The sequence below is a fragment of the Oryx dammah genome, unplaced genomic scaffold (genome assembly GCF_014754425.2).
Source record: "Oryx dammah isolate SB20612 unplaced genomic scaffold, SCBI_Odam_1.1 HiC_scaffold_17, whole genome shotgun sequence".
Classification (NCBI taxonomy): domain Eukaryota; kingdom Metazoa; phylum Chordata; class Mammalia; order Artiodactyla; family Bovidae; genus Oryx; species Oryx dammah.
The window spans coordinates 73,545,476-73,560,345 of record NW_024070201.1 but is presented as its reverse complement, the minus strand read 5'-3'; the positions used below and the strand labels follow the sequence as shown (position 1 = coordinate 73,560,345).

The 14,870-nt window shown below is 46.0% G+C and overlaps 1 protein-coding gene across 15 annotated transcripts in view; it reads left to right on the top strand.

The window, feature by feature from the left end:
• The window catches only part of PHF21A (PHD finger protein 21A), a 185,197-nt gene extending 170,744 nt beyond the window's left edge, over positions 1 to 14,453 (top strand). For 12 of the 15 annotated variants that reach the window (XM_040259085.1, XM_040259083.1, XM_040259088.1 and 9 more), the window contains 6 exons: positions 102 to 162; positions 2,694 to 2,857; positions 9,444 to 9,599; positions 10,852 to 10,927; positions 11,241 to 11,344; positions 12,870 to 14,453. In XM_040259085.1, the coding sequence (XP_040115019.1) occupies positions 102 to 162; positions 2,694 to 2,857; positions 9,444 to 9,599; positions 10,852 to 10,927; positions 11,241 to 11,344; positions 12,870 to 13,136 (828 nt within the window). In that variant the 3' untranslated portion in view covers positions 13,137 to 14,453. Of the gene's footprint in view, positions 1 to 101; positions 163 to 2,595; positions 2,619 to 2,693; positions 2,858 to 9,443; positions 9,600 to 10,851; positions 10,928 to 11,240; positions 11,345 to 12,869 lie in introns of all 15 variants that reach the window. The other 3 variants (XM_040259097.1, XM_040259096.1, XM_040259095.1) reach the window with 1 other exon arrangement.
• The last annotated feature ends 417 nt before the right edge of the window (positions 14,454 to 14,870 follow it).

Here is a 14,870-nt window from a genome sequence, read left to right as displayed (position 1 = left end):
TGGCAAGTTGGCGGGCCTGCAGTGCTTGGTCTTTAGCTTGTGCCAGTTTAGTAATAACCGTGCTGTCCAGCCAGTCACCTCTCCATCTTCATTCCCCAAAGCGCAAGAAGAGTGCAGTCACGTACCTGAACAGTACAATGCATCCCGGGACCCGGAAGAGAGGTGAGTGCCTTTTTGTGTCTCCCCCTGGCTGCTGCTCTTGCTTTCTGTGTGTGTTTCCTTCCCCTCCCTCCTCCCATTGTCCTGGCTTAATTCCTGTAACTCCTTGAAAATAGTCTTGTTGCTGTTCTCTGAAAATGGGGGGAAAAGAGAGTGAGATTTCTTATTAGAGGTCTGTATACAGGATCAAAGCTGCCTTCCTGGGGTTCTGGCAGAGCTGGCTCAGGGGAATGGCTTAATGCAGCATTTCTGCCCCAGGCCCACCAGGCTGTTGATGAATAGCACAGTGAACAGAACACCCTGTAAGAGGAAGCATTTTAGCATCATTGAGCCAAACAGAACGCTGCTGTTGCCAAGGTGTTCTTAGTAGTGTCTGAATGGTCCTGACGCAGTGAGGACAGAGGATCACTCTTAAGCGTCTGTGAGCTCCAGGCTTCCTAGGAAGGAGAGGGGTAGCCACACTGAGAATTTAGAATGTATGAGAGAAGAGAGCATCTCCAACTAAGGAAGAAAAGATCACTGTCAAAACAGGCTCCCCAAAGCAGAAACTCCTGAAGAGCACCATCCCCCAATTGTCCCCCCCCCTCACCCTCAGGGCAGTCTCCACTCTCTGCACAAGTAGGCCTGAATAGGTCTTAATGGCTCAGAGTTTGAGCTCATAAATAGGGCTCTGAAATTGTTCTTTGATGGCAGTAATACAGCCCAAGGTCCCTTTCTCCACATGATAATGTGGCCCTGAATTACACTTCTAGGCCAGAAAGGTTGCAGAGCGAGTGGAGTAGCATGCTGATTTGTGTGCGTGCACACGCTGTCTCAGGGCTGCTGGAAGCTTAGGCGGTCACCCCGACCCTTTGTCTGCCTTAGGCAGGGCTCCAACTATACCATGCCCACCTCTTCCCCTCAGAGAGATAGCACACCCGCCTTAGTGACCCATTCCAGTGTTTCATCAGTCCCTCCTCTGGAAGCCAAAACACACTTAGATGGGAGTCCCGGAGTCACTGGGCTTGCTTCATATTGATCCCTAGGCCACAGTGTCATGGGTTATTTTCTGTAGTTTTGTTTTGTTTTTGGCAATTTTTAGTGACCTCTGACATAATTCTCAGAGAGGAGCCTCCAGCCAGAAGCTACAGTTAATTGGCCTGCCAGTGGGCAGTATCTGCTAAGAGGATAGGGGTTAAATGAGCCAGAAAGACCTTGGCATCTCTTGCCAAGGTCAGAGAATGAAAGCCTGCATTCACAATGCCTAGGAGTGCCTTCTGTGGGTAAACAAAGAGCATTCATCTTCTACTTTCCCTTCTAGCAGCACTAAATACCTTAGAAAAGACAAACCAGTATGATCTGTCTCTGTACTGCAGACAGTGCCGGTTTAACACAGATAGGTAATGTTTGTGTAATACCTGACAGAATCATGACTCTTGTGCATAATTCTAATATAAATAATAACTGTTGGCAAAGTCATGATCCCATATACCATTCACAAGTACTCGTAGGCAGTTGTGTACCTGTGTTTTGTTTTTTTTTTTTGCCTGTGGTACGCTGAGTGTACACTTTTGATCACTTGACATCTTAGAAGCTATGACCTTGGCCTCTGGAAGACAAAGATCCTGACTTGATATATCATAAGGCAAGAGGGCTTGGCCTGGACTTCTGACACCCATTAGGACTCATTTGTAGATTCTCTGTAGCCATGAAGTTTGATGCAACATGCTCCTGCTCAGACCAGCTCTCTCAGTTAGCAGTGTTACTGATGACAGGGGCTTACCTCAGACGCTAGGACAGGTAGTTCACCAGAACGTTTGTGATGGAAGCAGGGAGCACTTGTTGATCAACTGGGGAGGGTATCTGAGTCCAGGCATACTTAAAGGCGTTGTTAGGCCCACAACATCTTTTTAGGTGTTAGGTTTCAGCTGCTCCCAGAACATATCTCTTACTAGCTCTACCAGCAAGGGGCAGAGTAGTTAACTAGAATTTTGCCTCTTCCCTTCGCCTTTCTCCACCCTCGTAAAGTGAAGTGACCAAAATGTGTATAGGAGAGAAAAGGACAATCAGAAGTCCTCGAGAATATCTCTGGGAACTGAGAATCATTAATATTATTATATGGATAGTGATTGCAGAAAAACCTTAGGGAACAATGTGCAAAAGACACAGGAAAATAAATATTTATCCCTGGCCTTGACTCCCATTGAGCTTTGATATCTTGTTTTCCCATTAGAAATCTCAGATTGTAATAGTTGAGGAGTGTCTCTATAATCTGCCCAAGATGAAGACCTTTAACATATGACCCAGAATCTCTTGCCATTCTCCGAGGCTCTCTTATCCTCCCTTCGAGACTCATGCATTTGTTTCTAATGACATTTAAATCTTTGCTTCTCTTCCTCTCTTTGGGACTGTTGTATTAACTTTCTGTCTGCTACCTCACTTCCTTTTCCATGCTAGCCAATGAGGAACACTGGCCAAAGGTATGTAAGACCATTTTTCCCCCTTTCTTTCCCTCCCCCCTTTTTCCCCTTTTGTTCCCTTCTCTTGGTATATAGGTCGTCCTCCAAAATACAATGCAGTGCTGGGGTTTGGAGCCCTTACCCCAACATCCCCCCCATCCAGTCATCCTGACTCCCCTGAAAATGAAAAGACAGAGACCACATTCACTTTCCCTGCATCTGTTCAGCCTGTGTCCCTGCCCAGCCCCACCTCCACAGACGTAAGTAACTTGGGGAAAGCTCACTCTCTTTCTCAGACCTGAAATCGGGGAAACCGTTATCATATGTTGTCTCCTTACCAGCTGCATCTCCTTGACTAATCCTGGAATAGCAGTCATGCCTCCAGGACACTGTGCCATGTAAGGCAGCTTTCTGCTAGGGCCCCAGGTCCTGCCATGAACTTGAGAATCATGTTAAATAACACATCAGGAAGCTCGGTCAGGGCTCTAGTCTGGATTTTATCCGCAGTGAAGGAGTTCTCAGGAAGAGGGATGGGGTGGGGAAGTCAGCTCCTGTAACTGAGAGGTGTCATCAGTTTTGGGGAGTGGGGATAATGGACAAAGGTGTATATTTCCCCCAGCAGTCCTTGTTTCTTGCTTCAAGTAGAATTTAAGACATGGAAAACTTTTCCTTCGAGCAACTTTATTCAGCAGAATTGATCAGAAACAGGTTCCTGAGAAAGCATCAGCCTGCCCCTGAGGCTGCAGGCGTGTAAACTGCACGCTCCCCACTCCTCACCTAACAGATACTGCACACCCTCTGCTGAGCAGGTGCTGCTCTTGAGGCTGGGGACAGAACAAGGAACACAGCCAATCCCTGCCCTCAGGGAACTCACATTGCAAGGCCAGAGGCAGCGGCTAAGCACATGAACATTTAAATGTCAGGTAATGAAACGTGCAGTGAAGAAAGGGGGCACAAAATTAGAGTTACAGCAGGAGGTCCTGTTTTATGGAGAGCGGTGAGAGAGAGTCTCTCTGATGGGAATGGGGTAGGTGGGAACATCTTTGGGGAGGCATTCCACGCCAAGGGGACAGCAGAGCAGAAGCCCTGCTCACAGGAGGAAGTGCGCATGGCATAGAGAGGCTCTTGGCGAGCACGCGAGAGAGCGAGAGAGCGTGTGGGAGAAGAGACTTCAGAGGGCCGGGCCCGCCGTGCAGGACCTTGCAGCTTTAACTCTGAATGAGATGGGAGATGCTGGAGGGTTTTAAGTAGAGTGGCATTACTTTTCAGTTTTCATATTGAAAAAATGTCAAACCTACCGAAAAGCTTCAATAACAATACAGAGAACAAATGTATACCCTTCACCTAGATTCACCAGTTGGTACAATTTTGCCACGTTTGCTGTTCCCCACCCCTCCACACACACTTGTTTTGCCGATCTAGTTAAGAAGTTGCAAACATCAAGAAGCTTTACCCGAAATACTTCAGTGTATATCTCCTAAAAACAAAGATATTCTCTGACATAGCCACAATAAACTTATCAAATTGAGGAACTTTAATATGATAAAACATTATTATTACGATATACAGCCCATCTTCAGATTTCTCCAGTTGTCTCAGTAAATGCCTTAGTGGCACTTTGTTTTTTTCTGTTCCAGGATCCAATCCAAGATCACTTTTGACATTAATTTTTATGGTGCTTTGTCTTTAGTCTCCTTACTCTGGAACCATTTTTCAGCCCATCTTTGTCTTTCATGACATTACCATTTTTTAAAAGATAAGCCACGTGCTGTATAGAGTGTCCCTCCATTTGGATGATCTGATTGTTTCCTCAAGAATAGATTCCAGGTGTGCATTTTTGTAGGAGCACTAAATACATGATGATGAGCCCTTCTCAGTTGCATCTCAAGAGGCATGTGTTGTCCATCCATCTCATTGTTGATGTTAGCTTTCATCTCTAAGGTAGACTCCATTGGATGTCTCTACTCGTAAAGGTACCTATTACCTTAGGTGCAGATAGCTTTGAGTCTGTAAAAATACCCCAGTAGTCTTCAGTTCAGTTCAGTCATTCAGTCATGTCTGACTCTTTGCGACCCCATGAACCGCAGCTCGCCAGGCCTCCCTGTCCATCACCAACTCCCAGAGTTCACCCAAACCCATGTCCATTGAGTCAGTGACGCCATCCAACCATCTCATCCTCTGTCGTCCCCTTCTCCTCCTGCCTTCAATCTTTCCCAGCATCAGGGTTTTTTCAAATGAGTCAGCTCTTCGCATCAGGTGGCCAAAGTATTGGACTTCCAGCTTCAGCATCAGTCCTTCCAATGAACACCCAGGACTGATCTCCTTTAGGATGGACTGGTTGGATCTCCTTGCTGTCCAAGGGACTCTCAAGAATCTTCTCCAACACCACAGTTCAAAAGCATTAATTCTTTGGCACTCAGCTTCCTTCACAGTCCAACTCTCACATCCATGCATGACCACTGGAAAAACATAGCCTTGACAGCAGTCTTACTCAGTGATTTTAGTGTCTTTTGATGGTGCTTGCCTGCATTTATTATTTTTAAGCCATTTGCAGAGTTCACTTGGATTTTATAGGAGACTGAGGAGGACAGGGTGGAAGCACAGAGAGACCAGGTAGGAGGCCGTTGCAGGTGTCCTGGCAGGAGCTGACGATGGCTTGGCCCAGTAGAGTGGCAGAAGCAGAGGTGGAGGAAACTGATAGGGTCCGTGTCTGTTTTGAAGAATGAGCAGAATTAGATAAGGAGATGTAAGAGAAAAGAGAATAGCCAAAGATTTTAGCCTAAACAACTAAAAGGATGACGCTGCCATTTACTGGAATGACAAGAGCAGGTTTGAGAAGAGAGACCAAGGAGTTAATCTTGTACATGACCCGTTTCTTTTGTGGATTACAGAGCTTGTCCTTACCTGAAGCTGCATCTTCAGGTAAAGTGTCCTTTCAGCTTGAAGTCTCTCTTTGTACTTATTAATGATCTGCACGCACGCGTGCTGTCATTTCAGTTGTGTCTGACTCTTTGTGACCCCATGGATTGTAGCCTACCAGACTCCTCTGTCCATGGGATTCTCCAGGCAGGCATACTGGAGTGGATTGCCATGCCCTCCTCTATTAGTGGTCTGCTTCTCTCCAAAGAGCAAAAGAATACCGTGTGCAGAGCATGAGTTACAGTTCCAGAAGCAGCAAAGTAAGTGTTGTCTTTGGAGGACCAGGGTCCTGGAAGAGTCGTCTTCTCGAGCAGGTTTCCTTCCTTGGACATAGCCAAGGCTACAGCCCTAGGCTTGCTCTCAAGATTCAGCATTGGCTTTTGGCATTACTGGTTGACACAGATTTTCTGCCTGTCCTGTTAACGAGTACCAGGACACTGGCAGAAGCCCTGTTTGTTGGCCCCAAGGATGGTCTCCATTTTCCTCAGTTGAAGCATTGCCAAGGTATTGCCAGCTCACAGTTTCGTGGTAGGGATCCTTCGCAAGGTGATGCACAACTGGTGGTGAACAGGTGACTGTGGACGTGCAGTTGAGTTATCGTTGCTAAAGAATGCTGTTTTTATGACTTTTGACTTAGAGGGTTTATGATTTTATTTGACTGAACCCAAAGGATCCATTCAGATCAAATCACAAACTGAAAAGCTTCTGCCAAGTTTCATCTTAAAATGCAAACTTTGTTCTTTCCAGGAAACTAAAGGTGAAATTAAGCTTTTCTAAAACCACTAAATATTTTGAGAACCTTCTAGGTTACACCTAGTGGAATGGATGGGACTTCCCTGGTGGTGTAGTGGCTAAGACTCCATGCTCCCCATTGCAGGGTGCCCGGGTTCAAGCCCTGGTCAGGGAACTAGATCCTACATGCATCAACTAAGACCCAAAGAAACCAAATAAGTAAAAACCCTAGTGGAATGGGCTTTCTTTAAAGATAATTGACTTCTACTTTTTCAGTTTCCCAACAGTGGCAGTGATTAAAATCAGCACACAGGGCTCTATCTGTGTTTGCCTCCAGGTAGCGTAAACCCCAACAACGTTAATTAAACAATCATGGTCGAGAGGCAAGCCTTTCCTGGGGATCAATAATCATCCAGAAGGAGCTAGTGATATAAGACCCAGCTGGTCACTAATCTTTAGGATATACCTGTTGCCACTATCATCGTTTTAGTGAGAAGAAAAGATACATTGACACAATTGAAAATTCTTTTAGCAAATGATGAAGCTGTGATTGATATAGCCAGGGTGTTTCCCAAAAACACAGCCCTCAGCTCCTAGCAGAGACTCCTGGGTCAGCCATCATTCAGCTTGCTGTTAGGTTTATGGTAGTAATTTGGTCAGTCACCGAAGCCTAATAAGCTTTTGGACCTGGGGCAGCACCTCTGTGGGACTTCCTCTGCTCTCTTTAAGCAAAGAATCAATTTCGCGTGGCTGAAATACATATCTTAGCATTTTATATTCCATTTTGATGGGCAGTAGTTCTCAATGTGTAGTCTGCATGTCCCTGAGACTCTTTCAGGGGTTCAAAATATGTATTTTAAAATATAGTATCAATCAAAATATAAAATCAGAAGTGTTTTGATGATAGCACTAAAATGTTCTTTGCCGTCTTCATTCTCATTCTTTCAAGCGTAGGACAGTGATGTTTTCCACATTCGACGTGATCAGTAATGATGTCATCACTGAGGGCTAAGCAAAGGTGTGCCTGTGTGTTCTTGGGTTTTAACATTTTTCAGTACATGATTTCTGTAACTTTCTGTGATTCTGTTATTATTTCAAAATAAAAAAGCTTTAAAAGTTTTAGTACAATAAATAGCAATAGGTAGAACTCACATAAACAAAAGCACTTTGAAGTAAACAAGAGCACTTTGAGGTAGACAAAAGCGCTTATTAATTCTTAAAATTACTAAGGGGTCCTCACACTGAAAAGATTATGGACTGCTGCTATAGGATAAGATAGCAGTAAATAAGATAGGAGTTTTCTTTCCTTTAGGAACTTGAAAGAAATTATTTAACCTTTATTTTATGTACTCTCCACCTTCCACTTCCTGATGGTCTCCTTACTCAGTTAGCAAAGGGAAGTGAACAAGAACTCTATCCAAAAAATAAGATAGGTATTTGGGATAAGATGTCCAGTTTGCCTCATTTACTTCATCAGTGATAATTTTACCTGTGGTTCATGTAAAAAAGTTTCAGAAACCTTAAAATTTGTCTAAACTCCTTAAAGTCGCAGACTTAAAGCATGTGGCTGTGGTTTAAGAAAGATGAGCTGTCTAGAGGAGCACTCCCCTCAGCATGATCTTAAGAACAAAAGAAGAAAGTCACAGTTAATCTAGGAGAGAAACCTTCATGTCTTTCAGTGCCTTTGAAATTAAACTGTTATGCTGCCTTCTCCTGCGGTATTTTTGCACGTGTACTAAGTATCTTTTTTTTAATTGTCCAAAGGTAACATTGTTTTACTAAAAAAGATTAGCATCCATCCACACTTTGATGTATCTTACAACTTTTTGCAGCCAGTTTTCTAGTTCACCAGATACCCTAGATATGTAGATAGTGCCAGATAGTCTCCTTGCCTTTCCTTTGGAGAGAAATTGTAGGTCTGAGAAGATAACATTCCTGAAGATACCCTGGAGAAGGGAAAGATGACTCACTCCAATATTCTGGCCTGGAGAGTTCCACAGAGTCTATAGTGCGTGGGGTCACAAAGAGTCGGACACGACTGAGCAACTTTCACTTTCACTTTCTGCAGTGGTGGCTGAAAGGTTATATCATAGAAAGGAAGAACTGAGCATTGCTCTGTCTTTGCTTCCTGTGCAAAGTTTCTGTATTAGACCTTCTGGCAGAATAGCCTGGAATTCTAAAACAACACACTGGAAGTGAAAAGGAGTCTGCCCCAAGTTGTGGCACTGCCTTCTTAGCTAACCTCTGGCATGACCCCTCGGCCTTCCCTTCCCTGGTGTCCTTAGCAGCAGCATTAATCCTGTTCAGAGAACGGGCCAGGGATTGACTCGCTGGAGACCACCTCTTCAGTACCTCATTTTTAAAAAATGTGTTCTCTCCAAATTTTAAATAGATCTGCTTTTTCCTGATGGTGCCTTTTGTCGTGAGGGCTCCCGCAGACTGACCTGCGTACCAGAGCTGTTGCAGGTGGGGGGAGGGGAGACTAGCAGAGAGCATTGAGGCTGCTCCTCTTCTTCCATCTGGTGAAGCATCTTACAGGGAGGAATGAGGCCTCCCGGAGTAGAATGGGCCATTGCACCGCAGATGCCCAGTGCTGGTTTTAAGAGAGCACCGTCAGGTGTTTGACGTTTCTAATTCTTCATGTTAGAATGCTCATAGGAGTTTAACATGCTCCCGACTTAATCCTTTCCCGTGTGAATTTTGACTGTAGTTTTCCTCGCAGAACAACCAAAGTGTTTAACAAAAGCCTCCATTTCTTGTCTGTCTGTCTTTTCCAATTTTTCTAAACTTCCCTGAAAAACGATAGGTAATGGGAATTTTTGCTATTGTATTGTGGAACACTTTGATGGACGGATTTCAAGGTCTTTCAACTTTATGATTTGTGGGTTGGACTGTACTAAAACATAAATGCTGAGCTGTCGCCTCTAAAGCTTATTTTGGTCTGAGTGACTACAGAGTTACAGTCTCCTGTAAACTCTCAAGAATACCGGCCCCACCTGGAGAGCCCCAACTGTATATACCAGGTCGGGGGCTTGCACCATTGGTAATTCCTGCTTTTCCTGAGCACGCTTGTAATGAGTTGGAGGGGCACAGCTGATTGTCCTAAAACATTTATTATGTGTATTCAGAACGTGCATGTTAACATTCAGCTTTTACCTTTTTGTCCTTTCTTTACCTTTCCTCACAATGTCATAGGGTGATATCCATGAAGATTTTTGCAGTGTTTGCAGAAAAAGTGGCCAGTTGCTGATGTGCGACACGTGTTCCCGTGTATATCATCTGGACTGCTTAGACCCTCCTCTGAAAACGATTCCCAAGGGCATGTGGATCTGTCCCAGATGTCAGGACCAGGTACTGTGGGGTGGGTCAGAGAGGACGAGAAAGACCCCCCCTCCCCTGTCATCTGGGGGAACAGGACAGTCTCTTCCCGCTCCGGTAGCTCTCCAGGCCATGTCTGCCTTACCTATAGGACAGCCCTCACCTGCATAGCTTCTCCTTTCCGAGGTCCTCAGTTCATGAGGCAGTGACTCACGTAAGGCGGAGAAGCCCTAACTGTTTCTCTCTATTTGAAATGATGTATCTTTTTATTTCTGTTACCCTTAAAACTCCACAGTACTGTGCCTCATTCTCTAAAAATGGTCCAAACTCAGCATATGGTTGAAACTCTGGAAATAAAATCCTTAAAGGAGAATGTGCAATTGATCATTTAGTTCAAATAAGAACGGTTTTACTTTTAACCTGTGTTCTCATCAGGATCAGAGCACTAACTATACAGTACTGTCTTAATTAATGCACTTGAAAGAAGAGAAACAGTGCTCCTTCCCTCCCCTTTCTGTTTAGTTTCTGATTTTTTTTTTTCTCAGTGATTCATGTATGTCTTTATGTTTTTATGATAAGCTGTCCTGAGACCTTTTTGAAAGTAGGCAAGCATATAAATAGTAAATAAATAAGCCCAGTACTCAGCAAGCTTTAGGAGCCCTGCTCGATTTTGTGGAATCCTGATTCGAGAGACTTCTGGTCTCCCCCTTTAAATCTCTCGTCTTCGTCCTTCCTGTCTCCGTGATGTAGTAGAGACAGTCCTCATACTGATGCTGCTTTGTGACTCTCTGATAATTTTCTTCATGGGCTCTAGATTATACTTCAGTGTTTGGGGTTGATATTTAATTTCCTCGATCAGGCTGTCTTTGAGGGACATATAAGCTAAAACTGAGATAGGCAGCCCGTGTCAGGTCAGGGATGATCCTACCTGTGGTGCTGCCATCACGCAGATGTACAGCTTGTGTGCTGATGGTTCTGGCCACAGGGCGTAGCTGAGGGTCATGCAGCAGGTCTGAAAAGTGGGGAACGCCCAGCCCAGTCCCCACCTGTGCCTACACTGGGGCTCAGGTGGCTTGGCTCTTCCTGCCAGTGACCTTTATTCTCTCATGCTGGTAAACTGGAACTTCGTAGTCCAGAAACTATAGCCATGGGTTTTACCATACTGCCACCATAAATCCTTCCTGGATTTTGTCTGCCAATAGTGACAGACACTGTTGCTTGTTGTTACACAGGGGATGTGTGCTTATACTTCTTTCTCAAGGATAAAATTTGAAAATCTTTTCAGATGCTGAAGAAGGAAGAAGCAATTCCATGGCCTGGAACTTTAGCAATTGTTCATTCCTATATCGCCTACAAAGCAGGTAAAGAATTATCCATACTGCCTTTTGAGTGAGCCTGCCTTTGTTTAAAAGTACTGACAGTATTTGTTTTGTTTTCAAAGGGAACTTTAAAATTACACATGAAAAGCTTTATTGAATGAAATAAAATGTTGGTTATAGTACTTTTGGGGGAGAAAAATTGAGAAGTGAGATCTTATATGTAATGCCAGGCCCAAGCCACTGACAGTTTTCTTAGCGTCCTTTTACATGTAGAACAGAAACTCCAGGTGAGCAGGTTCTGTGTACTGATGGCACATGGGACTAAGTTCCTTTTTTTTTTTTTTTTCCTTCCCAGCAAAAGAAGAAGAGAAACAGAAATTACTTAAATGGAGTTCAGATTTAAAACAAGAACGAGAACAACTAGAGCAGAAGGTGAAACAGCTCAGCAGTTCTATAAGTGTAAGTCAGCCTCATGCCTTCAGTGACAGGTACAGAGATGCAGAACTCCACCTGTGCGTCAGAGGACGTGTGGCTCTCAAGGGTTGATGCATTCCTTAAGCTTACTGACACTGCTACCTTAGGCGGTTGCAGTTTGCCTCCAGTTAGAGGTTGGTCCTCAGGTACAGGGGGCCAGTTGGTACATGGTGCCTTAGCCAAGCTCTGGAGCATCCTCTTGGCTTTGATCTGAGAGATTTTCAGTCTCCAGATTTTCTCTGTTACTTGAAGAGGTCAAGTAGCAGCTATAGGAGTATAGCCAGCACCCCAGTGAGCTCCTGAGTGTGTTGGGAGGAGTGTGGAGCCACCTGAGCAGACCAGGGCCCCATGTGTAACTCTTCCCAGTTGCTCTAGCTAGCTAGCGGGCCCGTCTGCAGGGCCTTCCCTCCTGTCCCCTCTCCCACACCCTGCTGATCACCTCTCTAGGGTCCCCTGCGCAGCTTGAAAAGGAGCGCTTTCTGGAGATGAGTACTGGAAGTAAACACCACCCAGCCTGGCTGACCAGGTGGGAAGGAGAGCTGTGTTTGCCGCAGAGATTCAGAGGCTCCTCCTGACCGGAGCAGGCTTTCTTTTTCACTGAGTAGGTCCCTTTTCCACTGAGTAGGTCCTCTTGTTGCAGTGATGTGGCCCCAGCCCTTGTGGATGCCAGGTGGCAGTCTTGCTGTCCTTCTTCATTGTACTGCCCATTGTGGCTGGCAGGTTTCACATCACTTTCCCTGCCTAGAACAGAAGCCAGCAGGTGTGGGAGGCCTCATCAGTTCAGTTCAGTTCAGTTCAGTCACCCAGTCGTGTCCCACTCTTTCTGACCCCATGAACCGCAGCACGCCAGGCCTCCCTGTCCATCACCAACTCCCGGAATCTACCCAAACTCATGTCCATTGAGTCGGTGATGCCGTCCAGCCATCTCATCCTCTGTCGTCCCCTTCTCCTCCTGCCCTCATACAACACGGCAAACAGCTACCTGTCCATGACCGAGCAGAAGGCCTTCTCTTGGCTGCAGTCTTTGACTCTGCTAAATATCAGTGAATATCCCGCCTTAGGGCCCTGCCTCTGAACTCCTACTGTCCCAGTGGTCTTCAGTAGGCCCTTAAACTGACTCCAGATACCACTGGCTTGTGTCTATCCTGGAAAGCTCAGCTCAGTCCAGAGCATATCAGCAAGGTAGAAGTGTACCCAGGCCTGCTCAAAGCAACTTCAGCTCAGCTGTGACAGCCATTTTTTAAAATGCCTTTCATTTTACAGTATTACAGCGGTGATTCATGTTTGGCTGTAAGTCCTAGCGTCAAGTAGTGGGCTTTGAAACCACTCGCTTGCTCCCTCTCTCTTGCTTCTCGGGCCTCCTCCTTCCCTTGAGTAGCGGCGCCCGCTCGCCCGCTCGAGGTGGAGCAAAGCAAGGTGTAGGGCTGCACCCTAGCCCACAGGGAGAGGGCTGCCGGGCCTGTCAGGACCGCCGGAGGCTCAGTGCCGCTGCCCTTCTCGTTGGCTGCAGAAATGCATGGAGATGAAGAACACCATCCTGGCCCGGCAGAAGGAGATGCACAGCTCCCTGGAGAAGGTGAAGCAGCTGATCCGCCTCATCCACGGCATCGACCTCTCCAAACCTGTAGACTCTGAGGCCACTGTGGGGCCCCTCTCCAACGGCCCGGACTGCACGCCCCCTGCCAACGCCAGCACCTCCACGCCGGCCCCCTCCCCGCCCTCCTCCTCCTCCCAGAGCTGCACAGCGAACTGTAACCCGGGGGAAGAGACTAAATAACAGAGCCCCGCTAGGATAAGCCACGAGATCCCGGCGGCAAGGAGAGCAAAACACTGAAGACTCTAGCAGAGCCGAGCCGGAGTTCTTCTGGAAAGTACAGAATTCTTTTGGTTCTTTGGTTCCAGAGAGAGAGAAGATGCTTGTGCCAGGTGGCACCAGAGTTTGCCAATTGATCCTTCTTATTCTGTGTGTACATGCAAAGATTGGACCATGTTACATGAAATAGTGCCAGCTGGAGGTTCTTTGCCAGCACCATGCCAAGTGAAATAATATATTTACTCTCTCTATTATACACCAGTGTGTGCCTGCAGCAGCCTCCACAGCCACGATGGGTTTGTTTTTGTTTGGTCGGGGTGGGGAAGCAGGGCCGGGCGGAGGGAGAGCAGGTTTCAGACCCTTGTTTGCCGAGCCGTCTGTCTGGGTGGAGAGACAAGTCCAAAGAGTGCGTGGGCTTTCTGTTTCTAAACTCTCACTACTATAAAACCAAAAAGAGGAAAGGGAGATTTCACCAACCCCAGTGCCCAGAGGAGGGGTGGGGGAGGGGAGGGGAGGGAGCTGGGGTGGGAACAGTGTACCGAATAAGCAGTATTTCATAGTGTCTGGAGAGGGCACCGTGCCCGGAGAGACGGACACCAAGAACCAGCCACCCGGTTCTTCTCCGGAGCACCCTGCTCCCAACCTTGGGCGCCCCCATACTCCCCAGGTTCCTTCCCTGCTTTGGCAAATTGGTGCCATCCCCATGAGTGAGCCGGTTACCTTCCCTCTCCAAGAACAAGCAGAACCAGGCCTCAGGTGGCCCTTGCCCGGGGCAGGGAAGAAGGGTGTGTGTGTGTGTCGAGGAAGGAAAAACGGTGGATCGGTGATTTTACTTGAAAACAAGCTCCATCCCTTTTCTATATTTATAAGAAGAGAAGATCCTGAGTGAAGCAGCACGCGACCCAGGTGTGTGTGAATCGAATGGAGATGTTTCTTTTCTCTTTTTTTTTTTTTTTAAATTTTTGTTTTTGTTCCTTTTTTCTTTAAAAAAAAAGTTTTATTTTGTTGTTTATTTTACACTTTTGGTAACAAAAACTAAAATAAGGAATAGAAAAGCTGTTTTTCAGGCTGACAGTCCAATTAAGGGTAGTCGAGACCTTGCATGGTAGAATAGGAATCATAGTGTCAGTGAGGTCCAGTGAGTCTGTGTGAGTCCTTGTGTCATCGTTCGGGGCACTGTTTTTTTATGCAAGGGCAAAAATCTTTGTATCTGGGGAAAAAAACAACAACAACAACTTTTTTTTTTTTAATTAAAAAGGAAAATAAAAGATATTGAGGTCTTCCTAGTGTTACTTAAATTAAGATCAAGGTAAGAAACATTGTAAAAAAAATTACAAAAGTGCTATTTGTTTCCTAAAAACAGTGATTTCTATTAAAAAGGTGTCAGAACTGGAGAAAATGCTGTGTAGTTATAATTTTTTAGCACAGAACCTGCTGATCATGATGACATTTTGCTGTGTTTGTGTCTCAAGACTGGTGGGCTAGTCTCCGTGATTTCTGTCCTCCAGATGGCTGCAGCCCTGAAAGGCAGGGGCTGAGCTCTCCCACCATCCTCCCCTCCTTGGAAAAGACTGTCCTCCCTGCTTGGTGCAGGGAGTGGGGCTCATGTTTCTGGAGCCCACATGGAGCGCGGATGGTGTCAGGGCCCTGCTTCTTGTCTCCTCGGGTTTTGCTGGAGCAAAAGGCTGGTGCCTAAAT